The following is a 24,579-nucleotide window of genomic DNA, read 5'->3' as shown; positions in this document are numbered from 1 at the left end:
AAGCATTGACTGTATATGTCATAGAAGACACGGATGGCATTGAGAGATCAGGTTTTTTTATGTTAACTATCTACAAAAGCACCGGTAGCAGGTTTCCATTCAGTCTTTTTTATTCTTATGTCAATTATTACTTTCTATAATGCAGGAGCTGCATCAGACTGATGGTACTTTTAGCTAGATTTCCATCTCTCTGTTTTTAGCTATACTTCTGTCTCTCTCTGTGACCTAGTTTAATGACTTGTTGTCCCGCATTAGCCGAGAAAGGAACGTAAAAACAATGTTTGTTTTGGATGGTGGTCTTCTACGATGCTCTAAGTAGCAAATACGGATACACACACCTGCAGTGCCCTCTAGTGATTGTTAGTTAAAACAAGTTGTCAGTGGGAAAATAGCAAATATATGAGCCTATTTATGTTTTAAAAAGAATCTTAAATAAGTTGCTCCTGCGTATGAGTTGCACCCCTGGCCAAACCTTGAAAAACTGTGACTTGTACTCCGGAAAATACGTTACATTTGTTTTTTGCTTTATTCAAATGTCATGCTAAAACAGAAAGAAAGAAGAGCTCTACACTCTCACACACTTACATTCAAATAATAACCTATTAGCTCATAACAAAATGAAAAAATGTTTGAATACTAAAAGTTCCCTCTGAGTAACAGGAATGGAAGCCTCGTTTCGCCTTTTGTTCCTAAATAAACATTTTCAAAAGGGACATGAATAAATTAGCGAAATAAGAAGTTTATTGTATTTTACAATCATACCCTGACAAATTCTTTATGAGCTAAGTTTAAAACAAAAACACAACAGAAAACTTAGTTTAGTTTTCAAATCAAGCAAGAACAATAACGCTGTTTTTTATAAATAATAAAACGTTTTTAAAAAAAGCATTTGGTGACACAGTTTTCAGAGTCACTAATTATCTCTGACTTTTGTCAGCTTTTTATAGATCCATGACCTTTTTTGTTTTTTTTTAAGACTCCAACAACAGTGTTTTTTTTTTTTTTTGCCTGCTTTAGATTTAGGCAAATAGAAGTTGTTACTTTCCGTTCCTTTTGGATTTGGGATGACATTTGACATTATCAGACTCTTAAAATCTGTGGTTTGAGGCTTATTTTAAGGATCACAATGATGCTTTACCCTATTTTGTTTGGTCAAACGAAATAGAGACTGGTTATATTTAGGGTGAAATAAAACACGAGAAACCCAACCTGTTGCTGTACTGAAACCAGCGATCCTCTGACTGTTGGTAACCACTTCTGCATTTTCTGCTCAGATTTCTGAGCTGTTACAAAAATTCAAATGGCAAACATTCATTCTTCTCTAAATGAGTCCAGTTTGTGAAGGTGAGTTTGAATTTTAATCTGTAGTAGTTAAAGCTTACTTTTTCCTTTTCTTTTATTTACTGACTTATCTGCAGGCAGTAAATTAGTGTAAAGTTGGGTAGTCATTGTTGAGGCGCACAGATGGCTTTTAGAAAGTCTAACTGCCAGACTCCATAGCAGTTTAACTCAATTCGAACGCTGTAGTTCACATGATTTCTTTAGCTTTTTTTGTTTGGGCACCACAAAAGATGCTTTGTGTGGGTGACCAGCAGTCCTGAATTAACGACAGACACTGACTCACTCTGCAGAGCTCTCCATTGTGCATTGCAGCAATGTGAGGTCGTTTTTACCAGTCAAGTATGCACGTTCTCACTAAATGTTTGGATATTGCACAAATTGTTTTGATTTCAGCAATGTTTATGTATAACCTTCATGTGTATGTTGGATGGAAGTTTATGAGTGTATTACATTAGATCAATGAGACTCAGAGTGTGTTTGACAACTCATAGGTCATACGGAAGTTTGACCCAAATGTTTGCTACAGGTTTTTGGGTTATTCGGGCCCATGGGTGGTCATAGACAGGAGCACCCGCATCTTAAGGGGAGTGCAGGTGTGTCTTCCAGTTCTCTTGAGGCTTGTTTAGCCACCATAAAGGACGTCTTGAAAATGGGACATACAATTGTTTTGCGTGTGGTAAGTGTATCGTGAAGTATTTGTTAGGGTAATGTACTGTAAGTTGTCCGCATTTATGTGGAACGGGTGATGCTGTTGTAAAGTGCCCTTACGTGCATTCTGGTCATTAGTAAGATGCAATTAATGGCCCCTTACGGCTCCCTCGTGAATCCCGCACCCATAGGATGTGCATGTGATATGCAAGTTCCCGCAGGATGCCTGAGGGATGCCTGCAAAAACTACCCTCTGATAGTCTAATTTCCTAATTTCTAACAGTCAGGGTCCCTGTAAGGAGCGCGCATAGGGATCCTTGCGCAGGAAAGGTAAATATAAGGTAAAGGTAAATATATCCCCCCTATATTTACCTTTGCCTGTTGTACAAACGTTCGCTATGACTTGAAACTTGCAGCGAAAAAATGTTCATGAACCTTTTTGCTGTACTAGCTCACCGAGCAGTGTATGACCATGATGTTTTGTGCGAGCCCCCTGTATGCCCTGTACAGGTTTGACCGTTATTCACCTCTAAAGGGCAGTTGTGACCTAAGGCTTTAACAGGTTAATTCACTGATGTCCGGTGATCCATTATGCTGCAGATTAGGGCTGCACGATATGAGGAAAACTCGCGATATGCGATATTAGAGATTAATATTGCGATAACGAAATCATTTGCGGTATCTAAACAAATAGCAAAATAAACAAAAACATCATTCACATTTCATTGCAACAGTTATAATTACACTCCAAATGAGCCTCGTCGACATAGGTAACAAACATCTAACATAATAGGCCTCCATTCGATTGGTCAAATGCATAAAGACATTTATTTGATTCGTTAAATACTTCATGCTGCCATTAGATTGTTTTAGCACATTTAAGGTTTACGATTTATTGCGATTTTTGCCGTCTTTTGCGATATGTATATTGCAGAGCTGGATATTGCGATAACGATAAATTTGCGGTATATTGTGCAGGCCTACTGCAGATGCTGCTTTACACAAAAGAGTTTTTTATTCACTGACATATCTGTACACAAACAGACTACAGTATTTCAGAGTTATGTCTAAAATCTTTCAGTAATCTTTGATGCATCCTTTTAAATGTGAGGAATTTAATGAAGAGTGAAGGAATATGTATTTAACAGGACTTTTTTTTAAAATATCTTGGCTGTTTTGTTTTTGCTCTTTTTGTTTTAAAGCTGCAGTTGGAGGAAGAAAATCGGCTCAGGTCAGAGTTCCATCAAAGCCTCCCACATTTAACAGAAGATTCAATTCAAGAGCATTATAAACTCATGAATAACAACCAGCTTAGACTGGGAGAGGGCCTCATACTATTCTATTGAAACAACGTTGATTTTTATCAATAACCATGTTGCTAAATATAACACATGTAATTTAAAGTTGCCTCAGCCAATAGCATACCCCCGGGTTTACGAAAAGCCAAAGCACCCCGATAGCTAAAGTGTTTTGTGTGGTTCAATTGAAACAGTCTCTTGAGCGGAAACATCATTTAGCGTAGCTTGACCTACTTTTTTGAAATCTCAAGAGCTACTGTTGTCACATTGTGCACCTGCCAGAAAAAACAAAAATCTAATCTTAAAGTTAAAGCAGCTAGATATAATATAGCTTTGTATTTTTATATTAGCTCCCATTTATACAATTGCTTGTAGCGTGGATCTTGCGGTACTTTTACTTTTGAAAACTGTTAGGCAGGTTTTTTGTCCTGCAGCCAGTGTATCTGCTCTAACTCATTATAAAGGTTTCTATTTGAAACAACATCCTTTTCAATCCACGCTGTTAGCATTTAGTGAAACTGGGACTGGAGATGTCAGATCTGAAATGCATGTCGCTAATAGTTGCAAAAAGAAAATTAAAAAGTCAAACAAAAAACGTTTGAATTTTGAGACAAAAAGAAGCCTTTAGAGACTCGTCACAATCGTCTTATTCATCAAAGAGCTGCACTACTTTAAAAAAATGTGGTTGCTTGTCATCTTTGTGGGGATGAGTGTCTCCTAGCTGCGCGCAAATCTCTTTGATGATAATAAAAAGAAGATCCACATATTTGTTTTGGCAGTTGCTGCGATATTAAAAAAAAGGCATGTATTGCATAAAGTAATCGGTCTATTAAAAGTCAAAGGAGGCACGATAAAGTGTTAATAAAGCCAGAGATCACAACCATTTTTACAAGCTTATGCCAGCTTGGTGCTCAAGTTGCTTTTGTTTGTGTAGGTCCCTTGCGTGCTCTTACTTTAATGATTGCTAGTGTTCTCCTAAAAACCTGAAACTAGTATTTCCAGTCATCATCTTGAGTGCAGCCTCGCGACCGTGCATTCTTTTACACAATTAATTATTTGTAAAGGAACTAACAGCCTTTGGGGGGACGCCCTTTTGCTGTGGTTACAACAGTGAGAGGTCACTTAAGCAATTAACTTCAAGGAAATTCTCCTGTTTCTCTGTGTAGTGCAGTGATCTTTGAAAATCTAAGGGTTTTTTAGCTATGAGTCTTGAAGTTTTTTCTTCTGAAAGAAATCTTGACAGAGATAAGGATATTAGAGTTGCAACACTGATCTTTCTTGATCAATGTCTCCTTGGAGAACAGTTTTAAACATACAAATTAACAAACTAAGTTTCGACATTTAGACTGTGTACATATAATAACTGGTTGAATAATCTCGGAAGTCATCCAAAGGGTTCTAAAGGGCAAAAATAAAGCCTGAAGCTACAGTATGTTGCCATGGAGTCTAAAGTTTACTTTGCTTAACTGCCCATATGCTCTTTTTTATTTTTTATAATATTACATTTTTAAGAAACACGCTTTCGTGGTAAACCCAGCGGAGGTTATGGGCTGTTTCCATTATAAACGTCTCTGCTGAAGGTCAACAGCTTTTTGACCTTACGATGGAGTCTAGTTTTAGATAGAATCCTCATTCAGTGAGGCAGCACCTGCCAACAGCTGGTACATCGTGAGGTCAAAGTGTAGAGAAACTGCTGCTAGTAGATTCCTGCACGGCTGAACGATTAATTGCATTGCAATGTGATAAAACATGATTATCTAATCTATATTTGTGTTATTTGACCACATGCTGTGGTCAAATAACACAAATATGAAGTTATCATAATTTGTGGAGAAAGTCTATATTTGATTCTCTCCGTTGTACCAAAAGCCGTTGCTGCTTCAGTAACTTTATCACAAACAGAACCAGCCCAAGTAGAACATGTTAAGAACATCACGTTATTTGTAATTTTTTGAAACATAATCCCTCAATTTCAACAGTTATGGTAAATATAACTGCATAAAACCTTAACATTATATTACGTTTTAAATACACTTTGTCTATGGATTTTTTGTGATGCCAACATAAAAATATTCTAACAATAAAAATATTTCTTTTCATATGTTCGACATTACTCAATCCTACAACAAAGGTTTTTTTAAAATGTCTTAATTAAATTTAATATTAGTAATGTTTTTACGGATTAATTATTTAATATGAAAAAGCTTAAAAACAACAGCAAAAATGAATCACAATTGGAACACTAGTTTAAAAAAAAAGGAATTCAATTAAATAAAAGAAATAATCACTGATCATCTAATGTGATGAGATCTGGTGATACAATCTTTGTACAAAGAGATAAGATTCTACTGCCAAATCTCCAACAGTTTGCGACCAAACTGTCCTCAGATATCATGTTCACCCACAATGAGCACTTCTAGAGCTTGAGAGCAGAGAGGATGTAATGGCCTGCCAGCAGTTTTGACTTGGACACTTGTGGGAACAGCTTGGGCACTCTGTGCCAGAGTGAGCAATACAACCTGATGGCGGTATTCCTCTACGTGCAACCCAGGCTGCTTTTAGTTAAATTTAAGTTGTTGTTTTTTTATTTACCATTATATATTTTTTTCCAAACGTCTGTCATGCAATCCAACAAACAAGAGTTGGTGATTTAATCTTACTTGAGAAGATGTTTTTTTTTCCATGGGTGAAACCCATGGGTGTAACCCAAAAACTTAACTCTGCTTCATGGAACAAAAGGAGAGAGAAAAAACTACTGCTTTTTAAAATATAATTATATTACATATCATATCATATTGACTTAGATCTATCTAGAGATTCATTCTATATAATAACTGGAGCTGAACAAGTACTTTGTATATGTAAATTGGGATATACACTCACTGGCCTCTTTATTAGGCAGCTGGTGTTAAAGCACATTTCTCATCAACCTATCACTTGGCAGCAACTCAATGCACCAATTTTTTTTTGCAAGGCCGTTTACAGTTCCAATTAAATGCAAACTTTTTTGATCTCCTGTGTGAACGTGAAATGACCCAAAAGTGACCCGCATGCGCAGAATAGTACTCAACGGTGAACGACGTCACTCGTTTGCGGAAGTAGCTAACATTAACAATAGATGTCAACAACAGTGTTGTCAAAGCGGAGCTCTTTTTGCATTATTACATTTATTTTCACAAAGGAGCCAGCACAATTACAATTTTCTCATTTTAAGAAGGCATTGGAGCCAGGGTCATCTGTACCCACTGTTGTGGAATGGGGATGTGTATGTGCTGGGGCCGTGCGCGTGTCTGTAAGAGGGAGGAGAGAGCTACTGCACGCGCTCTCTCCTCTCTGAGAGGCAGTGAGAGGGGCAGTGGGTGCATGCATTCATGTTGTGTGTTAGGGAGAAAAGGAGAACGATAATAAAACATGGCTTCCCCCAGAATACATGCTATTGACTCTTTATTAACTCGCTCTGGAGAATCTGACGGTCCTAACGGGGAAGTGAAGGAGGATCCACCTTCGGTCACCCGCGCTTCTGACCACGGTCGAAAAGGGTAAAAAAAAGTCAGCCCTGGAAAGGTTCAACACCACGCTCTGCCATTTCGCTGGAATTTTTTTCAAATAAGAGCCCACGAGTTTAGCCTGATTAGGGCTGTAACCCCAAATATGAATCAAATCAGTGAACTCGCTTTCCTCCCACTGACTGGTCAGCAGCATCGTCCGCCATGGTTGATGTTTATGTTCTTGTTCCCGCCTACTTCAATGCAGAATTATGACGTTTGTAGCGTATCAATGATGTACCGGTCGGATACATGTGGCCTGGCCGTTCAGACGGGGGTTGCATTTCAAAAGATCGGATACGTATCAGATTCAGGACCACATACCCATGGAGCCTGTGTCACATTTGGAATTATCAGATCTGTGTCGTTCAGACTGTCATTAAAAGATTAGATACAGGTTGCATAGGGGCAAAAAAATCGGAATTGGGTGGTTTCAGCTTGCAGTGTGAACGTAGTCTAGTCGTGTAGACATGGTCAAGATGATCTGCTGCTGGTCAAACCAAGTATCAGAATAGAGAGGAAATGTGACTTTGAACATGGCATGGTTGTTGGTGCCAGACGGGCTGGTCTGAGTATTTCAGAAAGTGTTGATCTGCTGGAAATTTCACCCACAACCATCTCTAGGGTTTACAAAGAATGGTCTGAAAAAGAGAAAATATCCAGTGAGTGGCAGTTCTGGAAGGCAAGAGGGGGTCAGACATGGTACTAGCAAGATGTACCCAATAAAGTGGCCAGTGAGTGTAGATGCTTTCTCAATTTGATTAGAAAATGTTTTTTCTATGTTAAGCACTTTGAGTTGCGTCAGTTGGAAAAGTTTTCTCAAGTTAAGTCGAAAAACTAATTTTAATCACAGAAACACAATGAGAAAGAATAAGCTAGCCTGGATTGCCTCTGGAAAAAATGAATATTCCCTTTGCTGCTTGTTAAAAAGGAACCCCACTATGTGGGAGATTTATTGTTGTGTTGTTAACTGGAGAGGTGATTAATAGTGTCTGAAATGGCATCAAGAGATAGTGATTCTTTTTGTTGATGGTTTCTGCAGTATTGCCAACTTGGCAAGGTGGTTGTTAATTTTACGCTTTTGTTAAATTTTTTTGTGAATATTTCATACAAAGACCTGCCACAAATATGGTTACTTTAACTGTTTGTTTTTTGAGGACTATTTGCTGACTATGACTTGAAGTATGCAATGGCATCACTCTTCTTAATGAACATCAAAAGAAGCTAACATAGGCTAGTCCCACAGCCAACTGCATAGACCGTTAAAATGAAAAAGCAATCCTTCAAAATGCTTTTTCATTTTCAAAAGGTTCTCTTGTAAATGTGTAGCAAAATTCAGTTAAAAATGCCTAATTTGACAATTAAAATGGACTAACAGAAATTCTTTTTCATTTTCACAATGTAACTGCATCAAATGACTCAAAAATAAAAATTAAAAACCAATACTTCAAAATGCTTTTTCATTTTCTACTTAAAAATCAATTATTCTGTGTCATCATTAAAGCGAAAATGCAAAGAGGGGAATACATTTCATTTTCACTGAAAACTGTCACATAACTCAATTCAACTTAGGTTTCCCAGAAGGGAGGCGGGGCGATGACAAAAGTGCCATCTCCGTGTGTCCGGCTGCGCTGCTAAAAGACACAGACATGTCTAAGAGCAGTGCGGCCAGGCTTGTAGCTTTGTGTTAGCCGCAGGGGAGATGGTTTTGTGACGACTTTGCACTCCTGATGATTGTACACAGCTTCTCAGGACTACATACCGGTAGTAGCATTTCCGCCTTCCGCAGACCTCCTTCGGACGCACCGCGGTTCATCGAAACTTTCCCCAGACTACCTTTGTCTTCAGACCGGTAGCCGCCTCAGCTTAGCCTTAGCTGGTCCGCGAAGCCCTGTGAACCAATAGTGTCCTGCAGCTTCCCGCTGATTTGGCTGTTCGAGGACAGCTGGACCCCAGTAACAGCTCTAGCAGATTTCGCCATGCTAAACGTTTGCCGTTTTCTGGTTGGACAAATCACATATCTTCTAAAGGTGCTTTTATTACTGTCATGATTATTATTAAGGGCCTTCTCGCACATAATTTTTTTAATCCGTGCGGTCAGCGCTTTTTTCTTGGCTGCAAGGACCCGGAAGAAGGGCTAGCATTAGGCTAATACGTGCTAAAAACACTAGCCGTGGAGGGACTTAACTCCAGGCGGTCAATCCAGCAATGAGCAACTTGGATGTAAATATGTGGGAATTACATCCGCCTTTATTTTGTCTGGACACTACTGGAAACACATATTCATATGATGTTTTAGAGTTTTTCAGATCTGCGTAGCAACACCTCCGTCTTTGGCGATCCGGAGTTTTGGATCGCGGGGCTTCGCGCTGCCGGTCTGAAGACAAAGCTAGTCCGGGGGAAGTTTCGACGAACCTTCGGACGTACCGTGGAAGGCGGAAGGGCTGCTACGTAGTCCTGACAAGCTGTGTACAATCATCAGGAATGCACAACTGTCACAAAGCCCTCTCCTCTGCCGGTAACACAAAGTTAACAGCCTGGCTGCACTGCTCCTATGTCTGTGTCTCTTAATTTTGCTACACATTTACCAGAGAACTTTTTGAAAATGAAACGTCAAAACCATTTTCTGTATCATTTTAATTAAGTGACAGAATAAGCTGTGTTGAAGAAATAATTAAGAAGCATTGCTTTTTTATTTTAATTTGAAGTCAAAAAATACAGCTTCATTTTGAAAATGAAAAAGCTTTTCTGGTTTTGACTTTTATTTTTAATTATGATACACAAATGCTTCCATAAGAATCAGCCTCATTCCTTTTAATAACATCTGTTAAAAAAAATGTTAAAAGCTAAATGTTGCATATCTTACAATAAGTAGGGCAAAAGGATAAAATAAGCATTGCATGATTCTTTAATCATGTCATTAGTTTTTAACTAAAGCTGGCACTAGAAAATAAATGAACAAACCATGGGCAAATCTAACTACGGCAACGGCTTCCATAGTAATTCACAAGGGTGAGCTGCAGCACACTAATTAGTAACTCTTGATGTTTTTCTCATCAGCAGTAATGCAAACATCAGTGAAAGTAGGACGTTTAGCTCCTTTCAAACAGGCACTTAAAGAATATCCAAGGTCTGACTCTACCCTTAACAGTCCCTTCAGAGGTGGATTGTGGCCATCCTTGTGTGCTTCTTCACTTGATCATCAGTAAATCATAAAACTTCTCGTTGTCAAGACATGTGACGTGTGAGACCTGGCAGAAAAACATAGATCTTTTTACAACCAGATGGGGTTGTGCGCATGATTCAATTTTCTTATTTTTATTTTATCAACATTTATCAAAATTGATTGATTAAAGTGAATACAAAAGATGTTTTATCTGGAGTCTTGTAATTACTTCACATGTGACTGCAGCATCACTTAACTGTTACAACATTGTGACTTACCCTTTCAAACAGAACCTGTTCCAACTACCATATGGTTTTCTGGCTAGCTTTGTATGTGAGGCTGCATGCAACAAAATATTACACAAGCAACAATGTGGTTGTTTGACACAGCACAGCAAAGATACCATATAAGACCTCTTAAAAGTTGAACAAAGCTGTGTGAAAGAACTGGGATGTGTGTTGCTGAAGTCTAATAGCATCAATAATGATCTTAGAGATTACTCTCCATCACTTTGTAGTCAGAAAAGTAAAAAACAATATTGAAGACAGCTATCAATCTTCTCAAGATTGGACAATTGAGCAAATTTATAAAAAATAGACCTAACAACGCTTTAGGAAATACAAAACACTAACACATCCAAATTATCTTTAATGAAAATGTTGGACCGTCATGTTCATAGAAGGATCAAAGGAAGATTGATCAAATCTGATTAATTTATAAGGATTTCAAAGAAAAACATGAAAGAACATGGAAGCACGACTACATTTTACAAAAAGCACCCGAGGAAATCAAACAACTTGATGCAGAAGATAAATAATCAATAGCAACAGCCAACACAAGAAAGACTGAGAAGTAAAACAAATTAGGTTTGACATGATCTCAGTCAAAGTTGAGATATGCTCTCAGTTATAGTAGGTCTTTACAAGCTCCAACCATTGACTGTATGGACTGAGTGACCCTTCCTCCTCACATTCCAATAAAGAAGTACTCACTGGCCTCAAAAAGTCCCTTAGACTTCTATTAAAAAATAAACAGATATTACACGATCATTATACTTTTCAGCAAAACCATTCTTGCCCTACTACATTTTTAACATGTTGTTGCCAATCCCAATTTGCTAATCTTAGTGGTTTTTCGTGATATTTTTCTCTGTAGTGCAACCTATAAGCCGTGGTGCAGCGGTAGGGCGGTCGACCCATGATCATAATATTGCAGGTTCGATTCCCGCCTTGCACACCCATGTGTCAAAGTGTCCTTGGGCAAGACACTGAACTCCACCTTGCCTCTGGTGGGAGGTTGGCGCCAGTGTTTGGCAGCGGAGCCGCCATCAGTGTGTGAATGTGTGTGTGCATGGGTGAATGGGACTGTGACTGTAAAGCGCTTTGGGCCTTCGAAAGAGGGTAGAAAACGCTATATAAGTATACGTCATTTACCATTTACCATAAGGTGACCAGTTGGATGCCTCAGTAAAAGCATGTGGTCTCACGTTGAATGTTCAATACGTTTCATTGACAGATTAACAGAAGCTCGCTTTCAGTAGTAGGGGTGTGGACTTCCAACAAGCTCACTCCAGATTGGCGAGATTGGGTACCGTACAAATGTTGTTGACTCAGCCTGACAAGGACCAATCACTGGTGACGTCCGTATCGCAAAAATATGGGGTCTGAATTACCTTGAGTCTGGAAGCAAGTCTACAGCAGACATCACTTACCTGCTCCAGTTCTCATATACGGTCAGTGGCTCTAACATAATGGTATATCAACTAAAAAAAACATTCAGTACGGGCTAAAATGTGTCTGTATGAGTCAAATATATAGCCACAGAAACAGATTTATTACTTATAAAGATTTGTCATAGTTTTGCAAAAAAAATATTTTTTTTTGCTTTATGTTGAATGGGATGTTGTAAAATGTCTTGTTTGTTTGAGGATGAATGTATGTAAAAACCAGAATGTACTGATTGTATTTTATTTTCAACTACAAAAACACGTCAAAGCTTTCGCACAGCAGCAACTACAAATTACTGACTGGATTTTATTAGCAATTTGTATTTACCATGAACAGTCTAATGTTGTTCATAGTTGTAAATTTATATTTTTCATTTGTCTCTACTTAAGTTAGCACAAGGGCAAAGTGCTTCCCAAACGTGCTATCGTGGGCGGAAACCATAAAGATCAATAGTGTCAAGGAAAACATCAATAGATTTCTGTCACATAAATGAGTCACTCATGTCTGCCCCGTGGTCATTTTCCAACCACTGACGTCATTCTAGAATTGATGAGGAATCTGTGTCTGGATTCTAGCAGATGGAACTGGAATGAATGTCTTTCATGCCCACACAGCATGGAGGTTTTTGTTTTTGGTGAAGCTTCTGGTTTATAGTATCCTGTATTAAAGTATACTGTATTAAAAATGTGTCAATCTTTGTTATTTGTACCTAAAAAAATACACCCAAAACAAGTATTACTTCAAAAAAGACAGGAAAACCTATGACCTGTAAAATATTTTTCTATATAATGGAATTCTACACAATTAACTCAACTATTAGGATGATTCAAGGAAATTTTATTGAAACAACGTCTTCATCTAAAACATATTGAACCAGCTCTTTTTTTTTTAACACACCCTTTCCTGATTATTCATCAACACAGTACATTGTAGCCTTATGGGTACGTCTATTGCTAAGTAAGAATTGATTAAAAACTAAATTACTGACAATTTGACATTTTAACCTTGTATTGACATGGGTAAACACAGTGAATGGATCTTATTTTTAGACCAACATGAATGTCTCAACCAGGCTTTGTTTAAGCTTTGAAAATATTTAACTGGAAATAGGAGTTTTATTTTATTTTTTATGTTTCAATTGTGCCCAGTGTGTGCACTATTTTTAGTGCAGGGTTTCTTTTCTGGCTTGAAATGAAGCAATGGTGGTGTCAGATTGTCCTCACACAGATACTTGTGCCAGCCTCAGCCAGTGTTTCACCAGAAGAGAATTTTAGCAGTAATAGTACATCAGCAAAAACAATTTTAAGTCTTCTTTTTCAACCAGTATTTAGCTGAAAAACAGGAGTTTAACTGTTCTGTTTTGTTTGTTTAATTAGAAGTTTAATGAGAAGTCTGACAGTATTTCACCCTTTGAGGTTACATTTTGTCAAACTTTTTCAGACGCTCTGAAATCCAATAACTCTTGATCTGTTCTATCAGTTGCCACTTTACAGCAATCATTTTTCTCTTTTCGTCTTTTTTGAATTAAAAAATCAGTTGATTAATTCAAAAATCTTGTAAATTATCAGGATGCAACCTGAATTATTACAGGATCCTCAATCATCTCTTAGAATCGTGACTCCAGGAAGAAAGCTAGTCTGCTTTTTTATCTGGAAAGGTTTTGTGAATGCAGCTGCAGCTCCGTACAGAGGGATCAATGCAGTCACAAGCCACATGGGCTTTTCCTCCAGAAATGTTCATGTCTTTCATGTCCCATACATTTTCCTCATCCTCAATAACACAGATACACTCTATTTAACTGGCCTGCAATTGAGAGTCCTGTGTATGCGCTTCACCCACCTGATTTTACATCTTCTATTGGGTTTTTAAAAGAAAATCTCTTAATTTTATTATTTGCCATACCTGTAAAACTGATCAAATATTCTTAAATGATAGCATAAATTCATGTTGAATTTACCTTTTGTCTCAAGGAAACTGAGCAATATAGAGAAATGTCCCTTAGCCTCCTTTGATATTTTAATTTTGTAACTTATTTTATTTAAAACTTAGTGATATTATGCTCTTAATTCAAAAGTGCCTTGTGAAACAACTAAAATGACAGATAAACTTGGTCGGTACCTAATAACACCTTTAAAAATCCAATTTTGCGCAGATTTGTGGGATAAAATTGGCTCGGCCACCAAATTCTATGCAGAGCAAACCCTGTGATGACTCTTTAACTAGAGCAAAATAAAGTTTTTAATTTTAGTAAAAGTGGAACTGGACCTGGTTGCTTTAAAGATCCACTCCGATCATCTATTGAGCATTCCCAGTGTCTTTAAATTATGATAATGCTGTTTTAGTCTAAATTAAAAACCCTTGTTGTTTTCCAGGACATAGCTTCTGTAAAGCGGAAGTAGTTCTTTAGAGATTCACCTCTGAGTTGTGGGTGAGACTGTTGCCACGGAGCAACCCCACCCCCCCTTTCCCTTCCCGTTGCTGAGAGCTTGGAGAGGAAGCTTGTGGCTCGCCCAGTTTATTTTCTGTGTCACAAATAAGCTCTTCCTTAAACCACATTTTTTTTCTCTGCCTGTGATTCAGGAACTAAAAAAATACTCAGAAATGCTTTTTTGAACCTAATTTCCTTGATATATGTCCTCTATCATCAGAAAATAGCCACAAGAACATGTTAAAAGCACAATATTCATGAAAGTGGGTCTTAAACATTGTCTTTTTTCCTTCCCCACACTTGCCCAACCTTCCATCTGCAGTGGTACCAGTCAGGCTGCCCAAAGCAGTAGAAGCGCTGCTTCTTTTTTTCTGAGAGATATACGACAGACGGTCTGGTCCAACGTCACAGGATGAAGAAAAGCAGGAGTGCACAGGGTGTCACGCCAGGTGATGTAAGTACTGATTCTTTTTAAACATTTGATCCATAAAATTCTATTTTTGCCTGTCATTTGTTACTCTGCTACTTTAGAGGTTATAGTCTCAGAGTTTGCACACCTTCCAGAAGTGTGCATTTAGCTTCTGCTCACTAAACATTCAACTCCTGCAGGAAAGTGGGCCCACAGTGAGGTGCAGCATGTCCATGCCACAGTTTGTGACTCATAAACGGATGACTGTTCTGGCAGAACACACCGCAGAGTGGGAGATGTGTGTGTGTGTGTGTGTGTGTGCGCATGGGCATTCTAGGAGTTGGATAAGCATGTTATTTGTGTGCACTATAGATAAAGAAAAGCTGATGTAACATGTTCTTGAGGCATTTTGCTGATGATGGGGGACATATAAAGAGAAATATAAGCTTAAAAGTTTCTTTTTGTTTTGTTTTTTTCAAATTGTTGGGAACCAGGAGCAGACGAGATAATGTTGGAAAAATTTGTGACAGAAAATATACTGGGCGCGCCACAAGCCCACCCCCCACTCACCTGGGTCTTTGTCCAGGACACTTATTCTTTTTTTGTTGAATGTAGTGAATGTCATCATGTCTGAAGCTTTTATATGGAATTACGTTTCTGCCATAAACTGAAAGGGCGTAAAGAGAACTAAGCGGGCGTATTTAGGAACTGAGCGAGTGAACCTTAAAACCGCGCAGGCGCAATTCTAACTGAGAAGTGATCTTGCGCGGTCAATTCCTTTTTGCGCGCTCATGTGGATTTACGCTCAGTGTTAAGGGGGCGTTTTTGTCACTTTTGGGGCAGGAACCTTTCTGGTTGATCTGATTGGCTGAAATTTGCATGGCCTATCGGCGAGGCAGAGGGGCGGGACCTTCATTTTTCAGTGCGGTGGAGGGGGGGTTAACAGGCGGCTCTTGAGCTGCGTGCAGCTCTCTGCCTTTTATCATATTTTCTATATTCAGTACTTTATAGTACAAAGGAGCAGATATGTGAATAATGCAGAACAACTTCGTTTGGAAACCCTGGAAATGCAAAGAGACACGATTATGAGGCATAGTTTAAACTGCAGCTGTCAGCTACGCGGAGGAACACGGGAATAGAGCAGCTGCAGTTCGGTTAAATTAGATCTTCACAGATTCGGACTTCCTGCTTCAATAACTCTTCTGATAAACGTTCAAATGTGTCAGCAAGTATCTCACTCATTTTGTATTAACACAGAGAGTGAACTACAAAAGCATTTTTAAAGAAAAAAGTTCGTTTTTATTGCCTTTTAATCAGAATTGTTTGTTTCAAGCTGTGAATGCAAACAGAGCAGCGCGCCGGCTGCCAAGGGAGCGTCAAAAAAGTGCAACCTCTGTGAAACAGCATTATGTAAAAATCAGTGAACTTTTAAAAAGTGAATAAATGTCTATATTTATATGAATTGGTAATGAAGACTTGTCAGCATAGTCATGCTACATTATTATTTATTATACTAAATTTTGTTAGAAAGTCAACCTCCATTTTATTGCTTATAGTTTTTAAAATTTAATAAAGATATGAATCATAACATAAATGCACAATAGCTCTGAAGATACTAAAGCTTTTGTTACCAAACCTCCTGTACTGACTAATCATAACCCTATTGTCCTACTGCAATAAAGATTATGTCATAATTCACGTTTATTGTAAGGAATTTTTCATATTAAAATATTGATCAGATTTGGTCAAAAATGCTCAATGGCTTTGAAGATGCTGTAGTTAGTGACACAAAACTTCCTGTACTGACTAATCATGACCTTATTTTATTTTATTATATTATATTTTCCTACTAAAATAAAGATTATGCAAAAAAAAAAAATTCTGGCATCTTCAGAGCTATTGAGGATTTTTGACCAAATCTGATCCATTTGTAAATATGAAAAATTCCTATAAATAAACAAAGTGAACTATTGACATTCTTTATTTTAGTATGACAATAAGCTCATGTCAAGTTACTGATAACTTTAGTCATGATTCATATCTATTAAAATTTGAAAAAGTATATGCAACAAGATAAAATGAAGATGGACTATCCTACAAAATATGTATTGTAACAATAATATGCTTTATAATAGTTTTATGATTTTTTTTTAAGATTATTGATTTTTACACAGTGGTGTTTCACAGTTCAGAGGTTGCACTTTGTTAACGGTCTCTTGGCAGCCGGCTGCTGCATGTCTGCATTCACAGCTTGAAGCGAACAATTCTGATTAAAAGGCAAAAAACGATCTTTTTTCTTTAGAAATGCATTTGTGGTTCACTCTCTGTGTTAATACAAAAGGATTGAGATACTTACTGACACATTTGAACATTGATCAGAAGAGTTATTGAAGCAGGAAATCTGAATCTGTGAAGATCTTTCTAACTTATCGAACCTCAGCTCCCAGAGAATTTAAAATAATGAATCCATGGTTCACAAGTGAGAACGCTGGAAAACCAACTCCAACAAGACAAGAAGACGCAGCAGCAGCTGAGTTTCCGCGAAAAAGGAAAGGCCTGTGTTGGAAGATCGACTCGAGGCTGAGCGCTGCTACTTCCAGCAGATGACCGTGAAAAGAGCCATCCTCCTCCCCCCTTACCGGGACACAGCGCCGGCAAGTTACTTTGGGACTGCAGGACTTAAACTTGGCCTGAGGTGTCTGCTTTCACTGTTCTTTGGAGCCGCATAGCAAAGAGACAGACTCTGATGATGAGGAAAGGGAAGCCGGTGTGTTTGATAGAAATGTAGCCCAGCTGTTCCAGATGCAGAAGATGAGGACTTTGATGGTTTTTAAATGCTGATTGATGACTGAAAAAATAAATCACAACCAACTCAGTTTTGCCCTCGCTGCCCTTTTTAAACACACACCAGCATGCACGTTTCACCGGTATGTGTGTTAACGTTAAATACAGAAAAAACGCTCAAAACTGAAACGGCGCCGTTTAATCCGGTGCTGTTGTAAGGAGAGGAGAGGAGGGGGTTATGAGAAATAATATGGCTGTAATTGTGTGTTTGTCTGGCAGGTCAGTGTGTGGTGTGGCTCTTTGACTATCACAGTTAGAGATGTCGGCTCTTTGTGTCAAACTTGTTTGTCCCCCCCTGTTAGAGGCAATCATAGAAAAAAAACGCGGATGTAACGTGGATTAAAACATTAACCAACGACCCAAAACTAAGGTAAGAAAGTGCAGCGGGGTTTTCTGTGCTGTATGTTTTTCTCATGTGAAATTCACTGCATTTGTTACCATTTTAATGCTTTTAATCCACGTTACAGCCACTGTTCGATTTCTATTAAAGCCCCAAAATGAAAGTCCCGCCCCGCTGCTTGGCATGCAAATTTCAGCCAATCAGATCAACCAGAAAGGTTCCTGCCCCTAAGTGACAAACACACCCCTGAATGCCGCCCCCAAGTGACAAAAACGCCCCCTTAACACTGAGCGTAAATCCAGGTGAGGGCGCAAAAGAGAATTGACCGAGCAGGATCCCTGCTCAGTTAGGATTTCAGCCGTTCAGTTGTAAAATACGGGGTCGCTTGGTTAGAATTGCGCCATCACAGTTTTAAGGTTCACTCACTCAGTTTCTAAATACGCCCGCTTAGTTGTCTTTACGCCCTTTCAATTTTTGGCACTTATGTAATTCGATACTTTTAAAGCTTCTCTACCAGCCAATAGAACCAGGTTTGTTTAAAGCTTAAAAACCTGTTAATCCTATAATACAGTGTTTTTTGAGCCACGGCACACTTTAACCTCGACAAAAATCCCGCGGCACACCAGCATCCAAAAAAAAAAAAACAGAAATTCATGGTCTGTATTGATCGACAGCCCCCGACCCCCCCCCCCCCCCCCCCCCCCCCGCCCGCCCGCCGGCCCGCAACCTCACGTGCATTTTTGTGATAATTGTGGCCGGAAAAGCTGGTTTCAAGGCGTTTCTCAAGGACAACTCATTGTGACACTGGCCCTTTAAGCCAATGCATCATGGGAGATGTAGTGTGAAAACTGCCGAAAACTTGCAGAAAGACTCGCGTCTCTGAGCTTCATTGTATTGTTCACTTGTTCCACGGTCTGACAACGGACTCTGTGGAAAGCTACACCGCTAAAGAAGAGCTTTAGCTGGTATTTTTGTTGGAACTGAGTGACTTTATCAGCAGAATTAAGAACAAGGAAGTGAAGACTTTAACCACTTCTGATTGGTCAGACTGATGACATGTGATTAAGACTTCAAGAATGATTGGTGGAGACAGTTAAAGGGGCGGGACCTTTCCGCAAACTGTCATAGCTGCAGGTAAATCGCGGTAACATCATTCTTATCAAAATGTCTTTAATAGAATTAAATAAACACAAAGAAAAAAGTAATTTTAAGATCTTTTATATTCCTAACTACTCAGTGTTTTATCAGGGCCAGTTTGGATGAACAAAGAGCTGATTTCCTGGAGATGGGAAATGTTTTTAGATCAGTTAATGATTAATGAGGGCAATTTCCCACGGCACACTTTACCATCCCCCACGGCACACTAGTGTGCCGCGGCACACTGGTTGAAAAACACTGCTATAATAATAGAGCAGATTGGTTCCAATGTAACCAATTATGTAACCTGTACTTGTTTAATGTGTTTAATCAAACTAGATTGTCAGTCGAGCTTAAATGGATTCTATTTTCAATTCAATTTTCTTTGCCCATAACAACCAAGTCTAGCTTTAACGGGCCTATATTATGCTGTTCTTAAGCTTTTCAGACTAAACTGTATCCATATAAATTATAATATATTACCTATGGCACACTAAAGAACAATTTTTTAATGAAATATGAGTTATTTTTACAGCTCATTTTCCTACCCAAAAGTAAGGCAATTCCATGCCTAATGCACCTCCTTTTGCTCCTTCTGGATGCCGCCCATTTCATGATGTCAACCTTAGAGCGGAACTTTTGCAAAGATGCATGTGCATATTGTGGATAGAAAATGACAGTATTTTTGCCGATTACCGCTAGCTCTGTGAAGAAGGTGGGTTTGTGTGTTAGCCTGGGGGCAGTGCTGGCAGCATAGACTCTTCCTGGAAGGGGCTGTTCCTCATGTTCACACGTATGAATGTGGGAACCCACTCGTTTTCATGGATAACATTGCTCCTGGTGGTGTTCACACAAATAAGGCTATAAATATGTACTTAATACAGTTTAATTTTTAACTATATAATTTGTTATGTTTATCATAACTACTCATGTACTTATATAATATACTTTGTTTTGACATTAAAACATAGAATTATTATTTGAATACCGGTAGTTAAAAAAGAAAATTTTAAATAAATGAATATTTGACGTCGTCTTCTACAAATTGTAATCGTGTTGCCTAAGTTTGAGGGATAAAAGATGCATTATTAATTTATTTTACCACACAGCATCTGTGGAAGTTCATGTTAAACCTTATTCAGACTCAATTGCACTTAAATGAATGTGATGCAGACTCTTTTCTGTTCCTGAAATGTAAGAACTCCATTGTATTTTAAAGCCGCTGTCCCCCCTCCTTTAACAAGGCTTTTCAGAAGTGCCACAGAGAGCAGTAGACTTGTTTTGGTTCCAGAGCTGAGAAAATCCTTTCATCCTCATCGAGATACATCGACTCCACATCGGCTGCAGTGCACTTCCCCCCTTCGAGACCCATTATTTTACCCTCCAAATTTCCCTTTAATGTTGGTCAAGTTTAGCAACAAACATGTGGAAGACTGAAGTTTAATTTGCAGTATTTTCTTTTTTCGCTCCACTTTGTTTTCGGCCCGTTTAGCTGAAGTCCTTTATTCTACTACGTTTAAAAGTACTGTTTCTAAGCAACAATAATGCAAGTTTAATGTCTGAAAGAAATCCCCATTCATTTTAAATTACAGTGTAGACCTTTTGTTTGGATTTATTCAGACTAAGTACATACAAGTGTTGAGGTTTTACAGTCTTATATCAAGCTCAAGGCAAAAAAAAAATAAACCTTGCTGAAAAAGACTCTTATCAGTCTTCCAAACAGTAGCACTTTATCTCCTATGGTGTATCTAAGAAAGACTAAACCAATCAATCTGACAAACCTCAACTCTTAGAGAAGCAGAAGAGTCAGCAAAGCTGTCTCCTGCAACATTCAGAAAGAACAACAAACTGTTCTGTGTATCTTTTCCTCCTTCTTTTTTCTTTTTCCTGTCAGGAACCTCTGTTCTTTTGGTCTATTCACTCTTGTTTGCAGTTCTGTCTCTGTTATGTATCACAGGGGACTGCTCTGCCAATGCACTGATTCACTTTCACAGGTTGACTCAAGCTCTCTGCCTCTCACTCAATTCATCACTTAGCCTGCTTTGCCGTGGGTTCAGACTCATTCAGGCTCCTGGTTTATATTTTTTGCTTACTGTTGGATTTGGATTTGGAAATGGTTTATTTCAAGCAATCAAATCAAAGATAAAACTAGAGAAGACGAACAACAGAAATATATATCGGTAAATCTATACACAGATATATAAACTTAAAATAATTACTCATTCATTTATCTTTAAAAACTGTTCATTTTTAATACCAAAAGAGAAGAAACATGGGAAGAAAATGAGTAATGCTGGGCTATCAAAATCCAAGTTTAATCTCTTTAATAACAACACATGTCACAAAACATTATGATTTTTTTTAACCTACACTATTTCTTCCTGTCGGTTCTTGTTGATTTATTTTTTTGTTTTTTGCTGGATCCGATAACAACATCTCTCGAGAATTCCTCCATCGATTAGCGTCCAGGTTCTCTACAGTGTTGGCTGAGATCATCTCAAGACTTAGAAGCTTTTGCCTCTGAGTTAAAAAAAGATTTGAAGATTTGGTTTTGTGTTTTATACTTTATCTCATGCAAGGCACTTTCAGTTTCTTCCCATGTTCTTCCTCTTGTTGCTCATATCCCTTTAGGGGTCGCCACAGTGAATCAGCTTTCACTGATTTGCACAGGTGGTTTGGCAGAGAGCTTTATGCCGGATGCCCTTCCTGACACAGCCCTGTATTTTATCCAGGTCGGGGGCCGGCACAGGGCGACTCAGACTTGGGCCGCCTTTTTTATGCTATTTAATATCTTATAAATATTTACTTTATGGTACTTGAGAAGAAAGGAATTGCAGGCCCCAACAATTTACTTAAACCCACTTAATCCCTTTTGGGGTCACGGTATTGCTGGAGCCTATCCCAGCTGCTCACAACACAACCACATATTCACGCCTTCTATCTTAATCTATGAAGCAAAGAAAATAAAACATTATTAAGGATTATCAATATACTTTTTTCCAGTTTGGTAGGCCAGATTAAATAGTTCACCGGGCCGCATATGACCCCCGGGCCAGAGTTTGTCCATCCCTCCACTAGGAGAACATGCAAACTCCACACAGAAAAATCCCAGTGGGATTCAAACCAGAGCCTTCTAACTGTGAGGCGACCAACTAAAACATTCACATTACAGATAATTTTTTTTCGACTTGTACATTTATTTAAAACAGGATATCTGTTAGATATAATTGACCTGTAGTCATCGACATAATCTGACATAAATAAAACAGTATTTCATGTATGGGTCATAAATGTGAAATATAGTCAAGTTGCTAAATTAATGTTGGTCAAGTATCTAGAGTTGCTCAAATGTAACTAAATATGCTTAAGTGTACGAAAGATATGAAATGTGTTTGGCCTAACTTTAACCCTGATTCTCACAAAAGCAACCAGCATCGTTTTTAAGTGGAGAAGTTTGTCAGCCTTGATTCCAGACTCCAGTTTCACATTGTTTCTGACTGTTTTACTCATCTCCATTCATGCTCTCACACCTCACCCACACATTCAGAGGGCCGGCGTTTTCTTCCCTTTCTAAAAACTCGTTCTACAAATGTCTCCCTCCACATTTCTCTTCCTTACCATCAAGGTTCCTTTATGGGGGTGTCAATTAAAACTCTGTTGTTGGCAACATAAAGTGGAAGGGAACCGGCTGTTGCAGCCTATTTCTGTTTCCCCCAGGCGTCCTGGCTTGTTTACAACCCCATCGTGTCGGCTCTGCTCTCGGGGCTCCTTCCTTAAACCCTCCTGCCAAAGCAGATGCATTAAACACACAATTTATCTCCAGCACGACCTCATAAATATGTCAATTGGGATCTCAAGTGTCAAGTGCTTGAAAATCAAGTCTTTTTGTGTGAAATAAAAACCGGGAAAGGCAGTCGCTGACGTTTGGTACAGAGAATTTTGGTTAACAGATGATTTTGAACTTTTTTTATTGCTAATCATGAGATTCTTTCATTTTATTTCACACAAAGATTTAGTTTTATTATTTTATTATTGCTAGGCTTTCTTTTATATTGATGTTTTATATTTCAGCAATTTATGATATTGAGTTTTTTGGTTATGCTGTAAGACAAAGTAAGGTTTTCTATTAAAACTATGATGCTGTTTTTTCAGTTTTAAATTTTAACTAAAGATTTAATTTTGTCTTTCAGGAGAACACAGATCTGTCTGTAGGTCAATTTTCTGCAAGCAACACCCTTGGGGTGGAAGTGTGCAAAGTCCACCGTCGGTTTTCTGGCAACCTGCAGTTGCCTCCGTTGTCATGGCGACAGGCAGAGAAGGACCGGGACAGGGGCAGGCCGCTGACACCCGAGGAAGACCCCGTGACCCGAACCAGACCCACGAGCCTGCCCATCGCTTCTCTGCCCCGCATCGACATCACGCAGGCCGACCCGGACAGGTAAGGCTCTGAAACACATTCCCCTAGAAACAAGAGCGCTGGGACTGCTTGGTGCTCGTCCTCATGCACATTTAACCTTTTAGCTGATATACATTGATTTATTTTATTAGTAACTTCTATACTTTTTTCTATGTGATATTTTTTAACAGTGACAGTCTTGGATGCATGCAATGATTTACACAATTACACATAATTGTATCATGTTGTTTCTGCAGTCTGGGTCTCAAATTACAAATAATAGACCAACACATTTGGACACTTCATCTTCAAACCTACAAGGCATTCAGTGGTATTTTACTTACTTACACAGGTTTTTCAATTGTTTATAGCTATCAAAGCTGTCACATTTTCTTAAAAGAATTTCTATGATTGTTGTGTTCTCTTTAGTAATTCTGTCATGCGTTCATGAGGTCAGACAAAAGGCCAACATTTTACTTTATAGCAAAAGTGTTTTGATTATAAGAGTCACATCAGGCTCATCCAGCCACAGCTGTGGGAATTTTTTTGACCTGATCATTAATGCTGGAATAGAAAATGTGCTTGACCGAACAGTTTAAACTCACAACTGTCTCTTAAATTTGGTCATAAAGACAGAAAAAATCCACATTCAGAGCCCAAAGAACACGTACGACTTTTCTGTGGCGGTGTCAGTCCTTAGAAAGTGATATGGTGAGGTCTTTTACAGGGTCTTCTCAAAACTATCCTGGCGTCTCCATCCTCTGCTAACCTAAATTCCCTGTGCCTAATTCCCAGGTTTTTATTTTACACAAAAAGAAAGGATTTTTAAACACTTGACACGTGAGCAGTGGAAGACCTGGCATTCCTGATGCTCCGTTCACACCGGCTGTGTCGACTCGTGTTCAAGCGGCCACTTATTTTGATCAGTCTATGCTAACGCGCGTAGACCAGAATTTCGGGCTTCCTCGTCGTGATCACGCGTCTGGTCATGGGTTCTACATACAATTTGGGCGTTCATTGATCCCGAGCTGAAAGTTCAACAAGTTAAACTTTTTGGTGCCTAATTGCGGCAACTGTGACCAATCGGGTATCGGATTTGGTAGTGACGTGAATGTAGCGTCGATCATTTTGAAAACATGGAAGTACCAACCGTTCTGAACATGATCACCAAGTCAGAATTAATAAGTGCATTTTGTGCATTAATATGACAGCAAGACGAACATTTATAGGAACAAGCCTGGAGCAAGATTTGCTGAATTTGCACCGCTTTGACGATTCACATCAAGTTTCATGTCTGTAG

General features: G+C 38.6%; 1 protein-coding gene across 1 annotated transcript in view; it reads left to right on the top strand.

Moving 5' to 3' along the window:
• LOC101173893 (cAMP-specific 3',5'-cyclic phosphodiesterase 4B) overlaps positions 1-24,579 on the top strand; it is a 72,982-nt gene that overhangs the window by 8,981 nt on the left and 39,422 nt on the right. The window contains exons 3-4 of the mRNA XM_023965353.1: positions 14,476-14,607; positions 23,074-23,321. Coding sequence (XP_023821121.1) covers positions 14,566-14,607; positions 23,074-23,321 — 290 coding nt within the window. The 5' untranslated portion in view covers positions 14,476-14,565. The remainder of the gene's footprint in view (positions 1-14,475; positions 14,608-23,073; positions 23,322-24,579) is intronic.

This window comes from Oryzias latipes, chromosome 17 (genome assembly GCF_002234675.1).
Source record: "Oryzias latipes chromosome 17, ASM223467v1".
Classification (NCBI taxonomy): Eukaryota; Metazoa; Chordata; class Actinopteri; order Beloniformes; family Adrianichthyidae; genus Oryzias; species Oryzias latipes.
Note: the sequence above shows the minus strand (reverse complement) of the source record. Positions and strands in the feature narration are given on the sequence as shown.